Source organism: Monodelphis domestica, chromosome 2, assembly GCF_027887165.1.
Source record: "Monodelphis domestica isolate mMonDom1 chromosome 2, mMonDom1.pri, whole genome shotgun sequence".
NCBI classification, from domain to species: Eukaryota; Metazoa; Chordata; class Mammalia; order Didelphimorphia; family Didelphidae; genus Monodelphis; species Monodelphis domestica.
The window spans coordinates 261,110,869-261,125,812 of NC_077228.1; the positions used below are offsets into that span (position 1 = coordinate 261,110,869).

Below are 14,944 nucleotides of genomic sequence, written 5' to 3' on the forward strand. Positions count from 1 at the left end.
AGAAAAATATTCTAAATTAACTAATTAAATAAAAATTTCCCTCAAAATAAAATAAAATGGGGGGAAAAGAATAAGTTAGAGAAATAATCTCAGATGACAGAATGTAAAAAAAAAAAAAAAGCTTTTGAATCCCAAAACACTTGGCCAAACATTTGAAACTAAACAGACATGCAAATCAATTCACCTTCCTAACGTAAGGAACACCCCACATATGGTCAAGACTGTACTGATATGCAAATGAGAAAAGATTTAACTAATATGAACATTATAATGATCCACAATAGTAAAAGGGCTCAGGATGAAAAATACAATCCACCTCTAAAGAACTGATGAACTCTGGAAAGCAGATAGAAGCATGCTATTTTTTATAACTTTATTTTTATTTGTCTTGTCTTTTTTTTTTTTACAACATAGCTAATACAGAAATACATGACTTCACATCATGATGTGTGATTGCTTGATTTCTCAATGGTGGGAAAGGGACTGGAGTAAGAGAATCTGGAAAAAAGGACTGTTGATATAGTGGTTAGCTGGTTGAACTGCATTTTCCTCCCCAATTTTTTACTCTTTGTTTTAAGATTTGTCTCTCTAGATGGGGGAAATATTGGGAAATAAAAATGATACAATAGCAAAATACATAATAGAAATAAAAAATAAGAAATAAGGAAAAATTTGGCCAAATCAAGATTTTAATAAAGAAATTAACTATACTAGTTCATAGTTAATGTTCCTTGCAAAACAAAGGGAGGAAGAGAAAAAATGGACTTTTATATATATATTAAAAACATTTATTACAAAATTTAAAATACATTTTTAGTAAAGCAAGAAAAATGAAAGATTCACAGTTTCATATAAAACCCTCTTGGATTTTCCTGACTCCAAGGGAATCCTTGGAAACCTTAGTTTCCAAATGGAAAGTAAAATTTCACAAAAGAGGGAGATAGGGATATACACCGAGGAAAAAAGGTGTCATCGTCAAGTTTGGAAAAACAGCACTGTTTATGAATGTAAGTGAAGGCTGTGGGGGTGGGAGAATAGATGACACAGAACAGAGTGAACACAGAAAGACCAGACAAATAACTGCATTTTTTCCTGGGATTCTGCCCCCAGTGAACAGGTGCTAATTGAGGAGAACAGATCTATGGTTACAGGTTAGGGTTACAACAGTTCAGTTATGGTATAGAACTACCCAAAAACATAAAGCTCAGGCTTCCAAGAGAAAGTTCTCAAACATACCCAGGAAGGATAAGAGTCAGCAGAGAATCTGGCTTCTATGGGATACTGAGAAGCCACAATTCTTTGGTCCATAGATCACATTTCAGGAATGCTCTAGTTTCCTCTCCTCTGGTCCACCTGGGTGGTAAATTGTTCCTAAGTAGCATGGCCTCCCCAGGCTTTTTTTCTCTTGCTTTTTATCTTTTCATCAAGTCTCTTCCTCTCAAGAATGGAAAGAATGCTGGACTTGGAAGTCAGGAGGGGTCAAATCCTACCTCTGATACTCGCCGGAAAAATGAGAATGGAACTAATAACACCTGTAGAATCTAGCTCACCATGTTACTCCTAAACCTTAAACCTTAGAGCTGACATGTCAACTATTATGATGATTATTTTGGTTATGATTTTTTTTCCTTAGACCAGAATGAAGCTCAACAGAAATGTTCCAAAATTCAATATACTTTTTAACCTTATGATTTAATCTGCTTTTATAGCTTCATCTTTTCTCCCAAGGTCCCTTCCTTGTACTTTACCTTTTACCCTTCATTTAGCAACAATCTGATTGTCCACTGCCTATGAAGCTTTGTGCTAGGTGGAAGGAAAAATACACAAATGTATTAAGACTGGCTCTAGGAGTTTACAAGAAGGAAGCTCCAGAAGTCCATCTGAACCATTCAGTTAGGCAATGACAGCTTGTCTTGAATGAGTCTAATTTCCACATGGGAGGAAGAAGGAAAAGAAATACAAAGTAAAAAAAAATTTTTTTTTAGATTTTCTGCTTTCTTAGCATTAATAAACACATCACAGAGAAGCTACTGGTACGAACAATATGGGGCTATTGGCAGTCTGGCAGAGCAAGGAAATGTGTTTTCTTGCTTAGGTGAAAATCTAGCTTCAGCAAAAAGTATACCAAGAACCATGAATCCCCTGGCCAGGCATACACTGAGGTTTTGGAGTGGCAGCTGTTTTGGGAGGGAGTGGCAGCAAAGGAAAAGATGCCAAAGTGAATGAAAAAAGTCCTAAGTGTGTTAGTTTAAGTGAGTCTGATCAAACAAGATATTCCTAGGGCTCCTTGGCAAAGACTGTTTGACCTTTGCTGTCCATAAAACAGCACACAGTGTTAGAAAATATAGAGAACACTATACAAATACATTATTCAGCACCAAAAACAAGGCTTGGTTAGAAAACCTGAATTCCAAGAAGGCTTAGACAACTTGAATTAGGGTAGTCCTTTCTGAACCTGTTATTCCCCACCTCCACAAGTTATCATAAGTCTTCTCCCAAATGCCTTTCTCTTCCTTCTTGTTAAAATGCTCCTCCCAGCATAAGCTCAGAAGCCACCTTTCCTCCCTGAAGTCTTCCCAGACCTCACTAACAATCCTCCACTCTTCCCTCAAGACCAACAAATCTCCCCACTCCCCGGGATTGTTCTTGACTCCACTTTTCTCTTCATTCCCTCCTAGTTCCCAAAAACATTTTACCCTCTCTCCTTTATCCCTCCCATTATGTTTATTTGTGTACAGCCTTATCCATCCAAATAAACTAATCTCCAGGAGGCCAGGGATTTTTGTTGTTCATCTTTGCAGCCCTAGGATTAATCACTGCCTTATCTATAGTAGGCACTAGAAAAATATTTACTGAATTTAATTGGTTTGGTAGATAACTGACTTCCTAGAAAGAATGAGAAGAGCAAAAACCCAGAACTTTCAGAAAAAAAGGAAAAGAACAGAATCTGTGAACCAGAGGCCACTGAACTTTGCAATTTCTGCTAAAATTCTAAGACAGTTCATGAATACCTAGTAAAGGAAATAAAGATTACAAAGATTCTGTATAGCTTCATCAAGAACAAGTCCTGAAAAACTAAAGTAATTTCCTTTGTTGACAGAGTTAATCGTCAACTGTCAACTGACTGGGTAGCTCAAGGGAGTCCTAGACAGTTTTTAGTTTAACTAGATTTTAGCAAACATTTAATAAAGTATGTCATGCTATTCCAGAAAAGAGAGAGGTGTAAATTATATGACAATAAAATCAGGAGGACTTGGAAGTAGCTGAATGGTCTCAAAAAGTAGTTGCTAATAATAATACTCGCATTTATAAAGCTCTTTTTTTGCAAAACAGCTTACAAATACTGTCATTTTGTCTTCACAACAATTCTGAGAGGTAGTTACTATTATTATTCCCATTTTAATTGAAGCAAACATGAGATTAAGTGATTTATCCATAGTGATACAACTAGTTTCTGAAGCTAGATTTGAACTCAAATCTTCCTGGCTCCCAACCTGCAGCTCTGCCCACTTTGCCACTTACTTGCTACTGTTTAAAAGCAACTTGGCAGAAGGGCATACGTTGGCACTCTAGTAGTGTCCTATCAGATCTGAGCTTGGCTTTTAATGTTTAAAGGTATAGATGACATAACTGGGAGAGAAGGGTTAACTACTACTAAAACAATTGATTAAATAATTCAAAGAGATTTTGACTGGCTAGAGCATTATGCTGAATTTAGTGATAGGGACTTGACCAATGGGATTTCATTCATTCATTCTGGGTTCCGGAAACTGCCAGGAAAGGAAACTTCCTGTACCAAACCAGGTCACAAATTTCTTTATAATTTATAGTCTTAGAGAGTTGTCTTGAATACTGAAAAATATTTAAATGACTTTCCCAGGGTCATGGGCAGCAGTGTTTTCAGAGGATTCAACCCCAGGTCTTCCTAGCTCCAAAGCTAGCATTCTCTCCACTGATGTGCAATCTCCCTGTGCTGGACTAAGATTAAATTGAAACGGGGAATTAGTGAAATTATAAGGAACAAGTCAGGCCTCAGAGATCTGAGAAGATACTTCCCCTTGCAGAGATGGGTCCAAGGATGAGAAGCACTGCATATGGCAGATTTAGGATGGTACACTATCTTTTCCCTCCTTTTGTTTTGTATAGCTTTCAAGAGGATGAGGGATACAGGGAGGAAACTTAGGATATGTAAAAGTATATAAGGTCTTCCATTTGGGTTAAAGCAAACAGACTCACAAGTATGGAAAGGGGGTAGGCAATTTGACTGGGGGAAAAAAAAGCTGAATTTTAATGGACTGCAAGCTTAGTATGAGTCAGTAGTACGATATGGCAGCTAAAGAGGCTAATTTGGTATTGGGATCCATTAAGAAAGCCACAGCTTCTGGGAATAAGGGGGTAATAGTCCCAAAGCACTCTGCTATGGTCAGACCATTTCTAGAAGGTCATATTCAGTTCTGACAGACAGTTTAAGGACTTATATAGGATCTTGCTCAAAGGAAGGCAACCAAGACGGTGTAGGGCAGTGATGGCAAGCCTTTCAGTGAAGGAGTGATAGGCCCTTCCCCGACCTCCCAGACCAAGTGCCCTGCTGGTCCCCTCTCCCACAGACCACTGATGTGTCCCTCCTTACAAGGGAAGGGAAAAGCATTCCCACTGGATTGCTGGGTAGAGAGGTGGGAGATGTGAAAAAAATGTCATCAGGTACAGTAGTGAGAGGGAGGGGAGCAGCTCCACCAGAGTCCCTCTACCTTTCTAGTAACAAACTGGGGGGAGGGAATGTGGTGAGGGCAGCTGAGTGCCCACAGAGAGCTCTCTGTGTTCCATCTTTGGCACACATGCCATAGGTCAGTCATCACTGGCATAGGGTCTTGTGTCCATGTTGAGAACAGCTAAGAAACTAGAAATATTTAACCTGGAGAAGAGCTTGGGGTGGGGGTAGGGGAGATAACTATATTCAAGTATTTGAATAGAAGAGAGTTTAAGACGTGTTTTATTTAGCTAGAGAAAGAAGAACCAGGAACCAGGTGGATGTTGTACAGAGGAAAATTTAAGCTTGATGTCAGGGAAACTTAAAGCTGAGCCAAAGTAGCTGCTCTGGGAAGTAATAAATTCTTCCTCCTTGGAGGTCTTTAAGCAGAGGCTAGATGAAAATGTCAGGTATGTTACGGTAAAGACTGCTATTAAATATGGGTAACTTTGCATAGGAAGACCCCCAGCTTGGAATGCTTTTTCCTCCTCACCAGTGCCTCTTAGAAGCCCATCAATTTCCTACAAAGCTCAGCTCTCAAATGCCACCTCGCCAAAAAAAAAACCAAAAAACTTCCTGATTCCCCCCAGCTGCTATTGCCTCACCACTGAAAATATATACTTACATGTCTACAAGTTTTCTCTGATAGAATGTAAGCTCCTAGAGGGCAAATATATACTTTCATTTTTGTCTTTGTATCTCCAACACCTAGAACAATGCCTAACATATAATAAATATTTCATAGGTTAGATTGGATGGCCAATGAAGTCCTTTTCAAATGGATGTCATACTAACAAGGCCAGTTTTACCAGTTCCTCATCCTGAACACTGCTATCACACAAGTTTCTTCCTTAATGAAACAGATTAGGATATAGTCTTGGAATCAAATGACCTGGGGTCAATTATGGGCAAATCAATTAACCTCCTATATGGGAGATCCTTCTAGTTCTAGGACCTAAGATCCTAAACCTTTGGTATCTCAGTTACCTCATCTCAGCTATTCTTTCTAACAAGAAGCCAGCTGAGTGGCTTGGTAGATTGAGGGTCAGCCCTAGAGACAGGAGGTCCTGGGTTCGAATGTGGCTTTAGACACTTCCTAGCTGTGGACCCCAGGGAATTCACTTAGCCCCTATTGCCTAGCCCTTACCACTCTTCTGCCTTGGAATTTATACTTATGTGACAATGCTAAAGGTTTAAAAAAAGGGGGCTGTACATAAAGAAATCCAGGATTACTGAGCCCTTTATACAATTATATAAGACAAGAACCTCAATCCATTTAATCTACCACTCAAAGCAGGAATGAATACCGTATTTCTCAAGGCAGTTCGTTCCAGAGTTGGATAGCCCTAATTATTTGGTGATTCTGCTTTATATTTCACTAAAACTTGTCTTTTCCTAAATTCTACTCATTAGTTCTGGTTTTGCTCTCAGAGGTCAAGCAAAGTCAAAACCCTCACATCCAACAACCCTAAGTCTTTTCTTCTAAACAATTTAATGAAGCTAAACATCTCTAGCTCCTTCAACAGATCCTCATATGGCAGAATCAGAATTCCTCACACCATCCTATTATGCTCCAATTTGCCAATGTCCTTTCTATATATTATAATGCTCCATCTCCAAAGAACTGCACAAACATCAAAGATCATGGAAAACCAGCCTAGGTGGCAACACTAGGCCTAGTCTCAAAAAGATCTAAGTTCAAATCCCACTTCTGACACAGCTGTGTAACCCTGAATAAGTTACAACCTACCTGTCTCAATTTGCTCAACATTTAAAATGGGAATTAATAGCAACACCTACATCTCAGTATTGTTTTGGGGATCAAAAGAACTATCTGTAATGTACTTAGTGCAGTGCCTGGCACCTAGAAGGTATATAATACCGATCTTTTCCCCTTCCTTCCTTTCCTCTTATTTCTGCTGAGCCGCATTCACTCTACTTCAAATGTCAGGCTAATTTGTATCTGAATTAGCAAATGGCATATTATATTTGAGGTCCTCTTTGTTAGCCTTTTACATAAATAGCAACATACATCAGCACTAGGAATTGTTTTCACAAACTTTTAGGGGAAATAACTATATATCCTTCCTATCTTAGCAACTCCTTTCTTAACCCCTCTCCTCCAGAGTCAAGCCTGTCCATATTTTGCTTCTGCCCTGACTAATAAAATGCACTCAACCTGCTAATTCAATCAAGGTAGTACCTGATCAACAATGGAAAAAGCCAGCTTTAGCCAGTTCCTCTAATTCTTTCATTTGTTCCAGATTTGTAGCACTGATAGTCTTTGTCTTTGGACTCTGGGATCCTAAGAAACACTCCAATTGCTTCTGGGAAAAGGGAGGATCACTTTAGAATCAAACTCAAAGTTGGGAAAGGGATATCTTGACAAAATTGCAGCTAACTAGGCCAGCACCTATCTTTTTTGTGTGTTTTGTACATGAATCTCTATTATATCCATTTGTTTTTCCTGATGAATATATAATACATTTAACTATTAAAGTTGCCTGGCTTCTCTATGTGATTCTTTCTGGCCAAAAAGTTACAATGGCCTTCTTTTCATTTTTGAGACATCTTCTCTGTCACCCTCCTCTGACCCCAACAGCCCCAACCAGAAAAAGAAAAAAACAAACAAACCCTTGTAACCAGCATGCAGAGTTCAACAAAATCAAACCCTATGTTGGTTATGTCTGAAAATATGTGTGTCTGAGTCTACATCTTAGGAGTCTACATCACCTAGAGCAAGAATTCAGTCTCCTCTGATAATGTGGTTTCTGATTCAATATTACTTAATCCATGGTACATTTTCACTTAGAACTAACCTAAATTAGGGGGCAGCTGGGTAGCTCAGTGGATTGAGATCCAGGCCTACAGGCGGGAGGTCCTGGATTCCAATCTGGCCTCGGACAATTTCCAGCTGTGTGACCCTGGGCAAGTCACTTGCCCCCCATTGCCTAGCCCTTACCACTCTTCTGCCTTGGAGCCAAGACAGAATATTGACTCCAAGATGGAAGGTAAGGGTTTAAAAAAAAAAAGAATTAACCTAAATTTAGCCTCTGCCTTTATTTTTCTAGCCTCAAAAGCAAGAATGAACAAGAGAGATATATCATTTTTGGAAAAAACATAAGCATCTCAGTCTGTAAACTCAATTCCAATTCTTTTTTGCCTTCCCCTTTAGTCATGTCTTTTAAACAAATTTTAAAATAAGTTTTTATTGATCTGTTTGGTTTCTTAACATCACCAAAATTTCCTCCACTATCATGCCCCTCTAACTCTTGGAGAGTCATCCTATATAACAAATAGCATGTTTAAAGATAAAAAACAAAGGAGGGGGAAAATCAATAACTAATCAATTTATTGAAAAAGTCTGAAAATATATGCAATGCACATTTTATAGATAATTATTTATGCCTTTTCTTCAACAAAACCAATGTGCTTTTGCCAAACCTTTCCTTATATTGGGCAGATTATATTTGATGTAAGGAAAAAAATTCCTAACTGGAACTCTCAAATGTGAACTAAATGCGCTACTTCTGGAAAGAATGGGTTTCCTAACGCTGAAGGTCTTCAAGAAGAGGTAAAAAAGCAGGAGTGTTTGGAGGACTGTAAATGTCTTCAGGAATACTAAAAGGATTGGTCAGGTAGTGGTTGTATTAATTAAGATGGCCTCTGAGGTTTCTTCCAGATGTTAAAACTCTTTGAACCAAATATCATTACTAGTGTTGATGGAAATAGCAAGACGAAAACAGATGGACAAAGATGCAAAAAAATGTAGGCCTCATCTAAGATTTAAAAATGACTTGGTGGTACTTAGCTTCAGAAGCCAAGTCCAGAACTCCCTTGATCACAACCAGCTGTCTGATAATGGAAGAACAAATTCATGAGTAAGTTGAAAAGAGACTGGTACTCCAGACATCTTCCAGGTACATCAACCTGTCTTGAAGAGATGCTTTAAGTTCAAAAAGGTTATGAGATTCAAACCCAAGACTCCTGATCCTTCCTAACTCCAACAAAATATGCATTATACTAGACTGCATTTCTGTGAAACCAAGTGAATTAGTAACTGATAAGGGTTGAGCACCATTGCCCTTAGACCTACCTGGTTAAGTCAGACAGGCAAGAGCACATTTTTCCTTTACCCAAATCACAAGCTATCAGATTGGCAGAGTTAAGGAAACTGCATAATCAAGGGAAGAAACCCATAGCTATCCCTCCCCTGGGAAGGCAGTCATAAGTCCATCCTCCAGAAAAATTCCCCACTACAAAGGGAGATGCAACCAGAATAAGAGAAAAAAGGGAGTTGGCCTCCTGGATTATATCTAAATCCTCCTTCTACTGCTGATACTCTATGACTCTATTAGGACAACTCAGGCCCCACTATCACCCAAATACCTTACTTTTCCTTGGAGTACTTTTCTTGCCCCATCACAGATCTCAGTGGCAGATTTATTCTAATGGGATTGGCTAAAAAATAAACCCTCCACCAAAATGTTTACTAGGAGGGACAGAAATGGACTCTACATCTAGAATATAAAAATTAGGCTTAGCAGGTGGGGCTGGAGAGAAAAAAAGAATTAAAAAGGAGGTCAGGCTCAAGACTGACAATTGTGTCAACATACCTATAAATTTAGAAACAGCCAACACCAGTACCTTCTCTCTCTGGCTACTAAACCAGAATCAGCACAGTGGAAGAGCAATGAGTCTGAAGCCTGTAAAGCCTGAATTCAAATCTGACTTAATTATTAACTATGTGACCCTGAGAAAGTTATTTAATGTCTGTTTGCCTCAGTTTTCTCAACTGTAAAATAGGGATAATGATGGTACCTACTTCCCACTGTTGTTGAAAGGTTAAAAATTAGATATTTGTAAAATTTATTAAATATAGTGCCTGGCACATAGTAGATACTATATAAAAATGCTTCCCTCCTCGACATTCCACTATTACCTCAATTTGCTAAGTCTGTGCCACAGCTGAAAAAACATTTCCAATCAGGAAAACAAAACAGATGTTCAAATTAACCTCATCTCAAAAATTCAGATATATTTGATCATATTTTCCCCCTCAATGCTCTAGGTAAATTGTTTTGGGACCCATCAATTGGAAGGTCAACCTTGCCAGGGATGCCAATCCAACTATTCTGCTAGAAGTTCTAGTGATACAATACTATCCTTTACTCAACATTTTGTATCCCTAAAAATAGGGCTGGTGGATTTTAAAATCTGGCACATGGCACAATGAAATATCACAGCTTTTTAAAGCAAAACCAAATTCTCCCTTCCCTGGACCAAGCTGTACTTTCAGGCAGTGACTCAGGCAGGTACCTTAAAATGCTTTTTATTATTCTTGCTTTATTTAGAACCTCTTCCAGTCCACCCCATGGCCACCCATATTCCACTTTTCTTCAATGGCTACCTTCCTGGCATGGGGGGGGGGGGGGTGAGGGAGGAGTGACAAGGGTTAAAGATATGAGCTGATTTTAATTGACATGCCACTTGGCTCCACTCTCTGTATGCAAATACAACTTGACTTAACTTTCAATAAACATTCCTTGTTCAGCATTGTTTTCTTTCCTTTCTCCCAACCATACATAATTGGAACTTGGTACATCTCCTTTAAAAAGCTGTCAATTCATTCTATTCCAGGCTCAAAAGGAGATTTAGTCTCAAATTTAGCCTTGCCCTAGAATGCTTACAACCTCTCCCTCAAGTTTCCACCATGCCTCTCTCCCTTCCAATCTCAAGTCCACTCCAGTTCAGCTTGGATCCAGGTTTCTCCTGTCTAGTAAAGTATAACTACTCTCATCACCTGCAGTCAGGTGACTCTGCCTGAAACAGTTTCCAACAAGCACACTATCCTTGCCCCAACCTCACTCACCCCAAAAATCTATAACTTCTAGGAAACTCTTTAGACATAGGCTAAAAATGTCCTATTATATTCTTTAAAACCAAAACCAAATGCAGTAGTTTCCTTGAAACTAAGTTCCAGAACAGCTGGGTGGCTCAGTGGACAGTCAGGCCTGGAGACAGGAGGTCCTGGGTTCAAATTTGATCTCAGGAACTTCCTGTGTGACCTGAGGAAGTCACTTAACCCCAACTTCCTAGCTCTAACCTTTAGTATTGATTCTAAGACCTAAGGTAAGGTGTTTTTTGTTTATTTGTTTGTTTAAGAAATTAAAATTCACAGGAAACAAGGGCCAATGCTGTACATTCTGGGGAATGCCTGTCAGCTTTAATTGTTCTCAATATTAAACCAGTCCGGCTCTTGTACATTCTATACTAAATTATTTCTACTTATCTAGTTGGGAGCATGATAAAATTAAGTCTTAAGGGAAGCTAGCAGTGCGTGGCCACAGGGAGGAGACACAAATTTCACTGTCATAATAACTTCCTACAAAGTAAGATTTTTTTTCCCTTAAAGTGTCCCAGATCATTTTTCTTTCCCTCTGTCTTGTTTGAGGGTTATTCATCCAAGGACACAGCTATCCAACCCAGAGCAATTTTTTTTTTAAACTCTTGCCTTCCATTTAGAATCAATACTGTGTATTGGTTCTAAGGCAGAAGAGTGGTAAGGGCTAGGCAATGGGGGTTAAGTGACTTGCCCAGGGTCACACAGCTAGGAAGTGTCGGAGACCATATTTGAACCTAGGACCTCCTGTCTCTGGGCCTGGCTCTCAATCCACTGAGCCACCCAGCTGCCCTGACTCCAGGCAATTCTTACCTACACATTATGAACTGTTTGTTTTTATGACATTTGATGTAAGGTAGGATCTGGAAACATTACTTATAAGATATATTAGAACAAAATCCTTAATAGTAACAAAAGCCAGGACTTCTTTTTTACTATAACCTTTTTAAAAAGGACATTACAGTCAATTATTGCAATAAGTTAACTCACTGCTCTCCTAACAATTTCTTTCTAATACCCCCTTGAGCAGCTAACCAAAAAATGTTGTCACTTCTTACCTTTTTTTTCTATCCTATACCCTACAGCCAGGATTTATTTCGACTCTTCCTTGTCCTAAAAACAATACTGGACTGTCCAACCTAATCCGAAAATACATTAATATTTTCTCACATCAGTACTCTATCCTATCCCTATTCCTATCCACAAACACCCACTGGCTCTGCAATATTGTATGAAACACAACATACTTTGCTTAGGGGAGAATGATCCAGTTCATTCTCACAATATGCCTATTCAATATGGAAGAGGGTAGGTTTGATAATGAAGGTAATAATTTTCCAGGAAAAAAATCTGGTCTTGTAAAACCTGGATCCTAAGTCTCTGACTTCCTATAAACTAAAAAAATTTTCAAACAACAAGTACAGTAAACGGAGACTGAATGGTGAAAAAGTTGATAAACTTCTGTTTAAATTTCATTTCCCCTGCTCTGAAACATGGGGAGAATTATCCTCTTCAGTATCTCAGAACATGGAGAAGAGAAATAAGACCTTACAGTTAAAAGACCAAAACATACTAGATAATAGTCATAGTAAATAAATCACTGTCCAGCTCATACAAGCCAGGGGCTCTGCAATCAAACTGCTGCAGTCTAACTTTAGTCATGCTTTGGCCAAAACGATTGCCTTAATCTCTCCAAAAGAAAAGCATTTCAATATAATCTAGCCTACTGAGCCACCATTTTAGATCCAAATTAGATAAGGTATGATTCTAAAAAACAAGTATCACCTATGCATTTTATTATGAACTCACCAAAACCCAGGACCTGTTTGCTGGTTCAAGCTCTCAGCCCTTGGGTCTAATCAGCTCAGAGGAATAATTACTTTGGGTGAGCACTACCCCATTATTTCCACATCACCTTTTACTTTCTCTCCAAAGAATCAAAGGGGAATTTAAGTTAATTCCTCTGAGCTGACAGATACCTGAGTGGGTGGGCAGCTCAGAATTCCCTTAAAATAGTACTTTCCTCTCTGCAGTATTCCTGAGGGATGACACCTGAGTAATAGAATATGGTTTCTCAACTACCATGATGCCAACCTGGATAATGAAGCATATTTTACAGCAGTTTCTAAATCTTTGGGTTCAAGGAATGACTTAAGCCAGGAAAAGGAAAGGTACTGTTTTTAATATAGCTAGAGAGCTTTTTTTTTTTTAATGAGAAAAGAAACTATCCCTGGAATTAGGGCTCTTTTGCTCCTTACCATGTTCTATTTATTAGCCAGTGAGCATTTATTCTATCCCTTGACCATTCTTTTCCCTTTCCTGACCATCCCTTTTCCACTTCTGGATGCAGTTCTGTTGGGCCCTTTCTTGCCAAATCTCAGTCTTACCCAGTGTCCCTGTGTTTCAATACAGGGTTTCTCCTACTTCACATCCTTTTTTCTCTTTTGTCCCATTTCTCCTATGACCCTTTCCCCCCAAAAGATGGCTTCCTCCCCATATTCCTATCTCAATCAGGTCTCCACTACTACTCCATCAAGGCTCCATGAACACTATCCCATGCTTTTTTAAAAAGATAAATTTGTATTGGTATGTTTTGTTTCTATATAAATATATATGTATATATATATATATATACTCCCTCTTCCACAGGGCCGACCTTTATAGCAAAAAGGGGAGAAAAAAACCAATTCAATAATAATTTTAAAGTCTGACAGTTTATACAATGGTTCCACAACCATGATCCCTCACTTCAGCAAAGGTATGGAGGTGCTTTCTAATCTCTTCTTTGAAGCCAAGCTTGGTCATTATTTCACAGCATTCAATTCCTATATTTGTTTTTGTTGTACTTTCCATTTACATTGATTGTTGTAGCCACTGTATATTTTCCTGGTTCCTTTTTCTTCACTTTGCATCAGTTCATTATGTCTTCCCATGCTTCTCGCAATTCAGGTAAGTCTTCCCATGCTTCTCTGTATTTGTCATATTCATTTCTTATATCTGTAATCTTTCATTACATAATGTTCACTTATGACAATTATTTTAGCTATTCCTCAATATAGAGACAGCTACTGTTTCCAATTTTTTGCTATTACATATCTTTAAAAAGCACTGCTATAAGAATTTTGAAATAGTCAGGGTCTTTCTTTTTAATCACTGAGCTCCTTGGGGTCAAAATAATTACTGGGATTTAAAGAGCAGAATATTTCGAAAGTTTATCTTGTCAGTTAATGGTGCTTAAGGGCAGAATTTCTGGGTCAAAGGATATGGGCATTTTAGTCACTTTCTTAGCATAATTTCCAATTGCCTTCCAGAATGGCTGGGCCGATTCACACTTCCAGCAACAGCGAATTAACTGTCCTGTCTTTCCACAATTGCTCCAAGATTGAGTATTCGATAACCCAATCCTGATAGGGTCTCCCACCCCTTGATACAAATTCCCTTGAAACGGGGCTCCTCGCCCTCAGGTCACCTCTCCAGACTAACCAAAGGCTGTTCTTCACACAGGGATATTCCCCCTATTAGTTAATGGCTGGCAAACATCATTCAGTTCATTCACTCAGTTCCCCTTTCTTTCCTCTCCCAGGGCTGTACTCCTCTCTTCTCTGGATCTCTTATTCACCCCAAAGCTCCTCATCTCCGCCCCCAGGTTCCCCCACGACGGTCTCTTCTTCCTCCAAAAGCCCCCTCCCTCATCTCCCAGCAAAAAGGCCTGCAGCCCCTCCGCAACTGAAAGACTCACAGGAGGCCAGAACAGGAGGTGCAGACAAAGCTGCCCACGGTGATGTCCACGTATGTGACCCCACGCTGGGCACACTCGAAACAGTGGCGGTTCCCGGCCTGGCTGCTGCCACCCAGCTCCCGCACCCGGCGGCACCACACCTCCGAAGCCGCCTCCGCCTCTGCTTTCCCGCTGCCATCGCCGCCGCCGGGACCCTGGCCCTTTTTCGCAGCCATCATCATCGCTTTCCCCCCACCCCCCCACCCCTCTTCAGCTGCCTCTCCTCAGACGCCAGCACTGCCACCTTCTATCCTTCTGGCCGCTCTCCTCACCCACGGATCCGGCAACCAAAGCCCGCCCGCGCATGCGCCGCTGCCTCAACGCCTTCCTCTACCACCCCCCAGACTCTGATTGGATGGCCTTCCCGCTTCACCGCCCTCATTGGCCCAATAGTAGGGGAGCCGCGGGGGAATAGCAACTCATCTCGATACACCTAGCTCCCTCCTACCTCGTGACCTTCAGACTTTCCGATTGGTTTGCGGGAGAAAACGGACCGTTCCACCTTCTCCTGGCCTCG

General features: G+C 39.8%; 1 protein-coding gene across 3 annotated transcripts in view; it reads right to left on the reverse strand.

Annotated features, from left to right (window-relative positions):
• Window positions 1-14,744, reverse strand: part of AGFG2 (ArfGAP with FG repeats 2) — a 66,175-nt gene extending 51,431 nt beyond the window's left edge. For 2 of the 3 annotated variants that reach the window (XM_007483306.2, XM_016430861.2), the window contains exon 1: window positions 14,389-14,724. In XM_007483306.2, the coding sequence (XP_007483368.2) occupies window positions 14,389-14,609 (221 nt within the window). In that variant the 5' untranslated portion in view covers window positions 14,610-14,724. Of the gene's footprint in view, window positions 1-14,388 lie in introns of all 3 variants that reach the window. The other variant, XM_007483305.2, reaches the window with a different exon arrangement.
• Window positions 14,745-14,944: the final 200 nt, after the last annotated feature.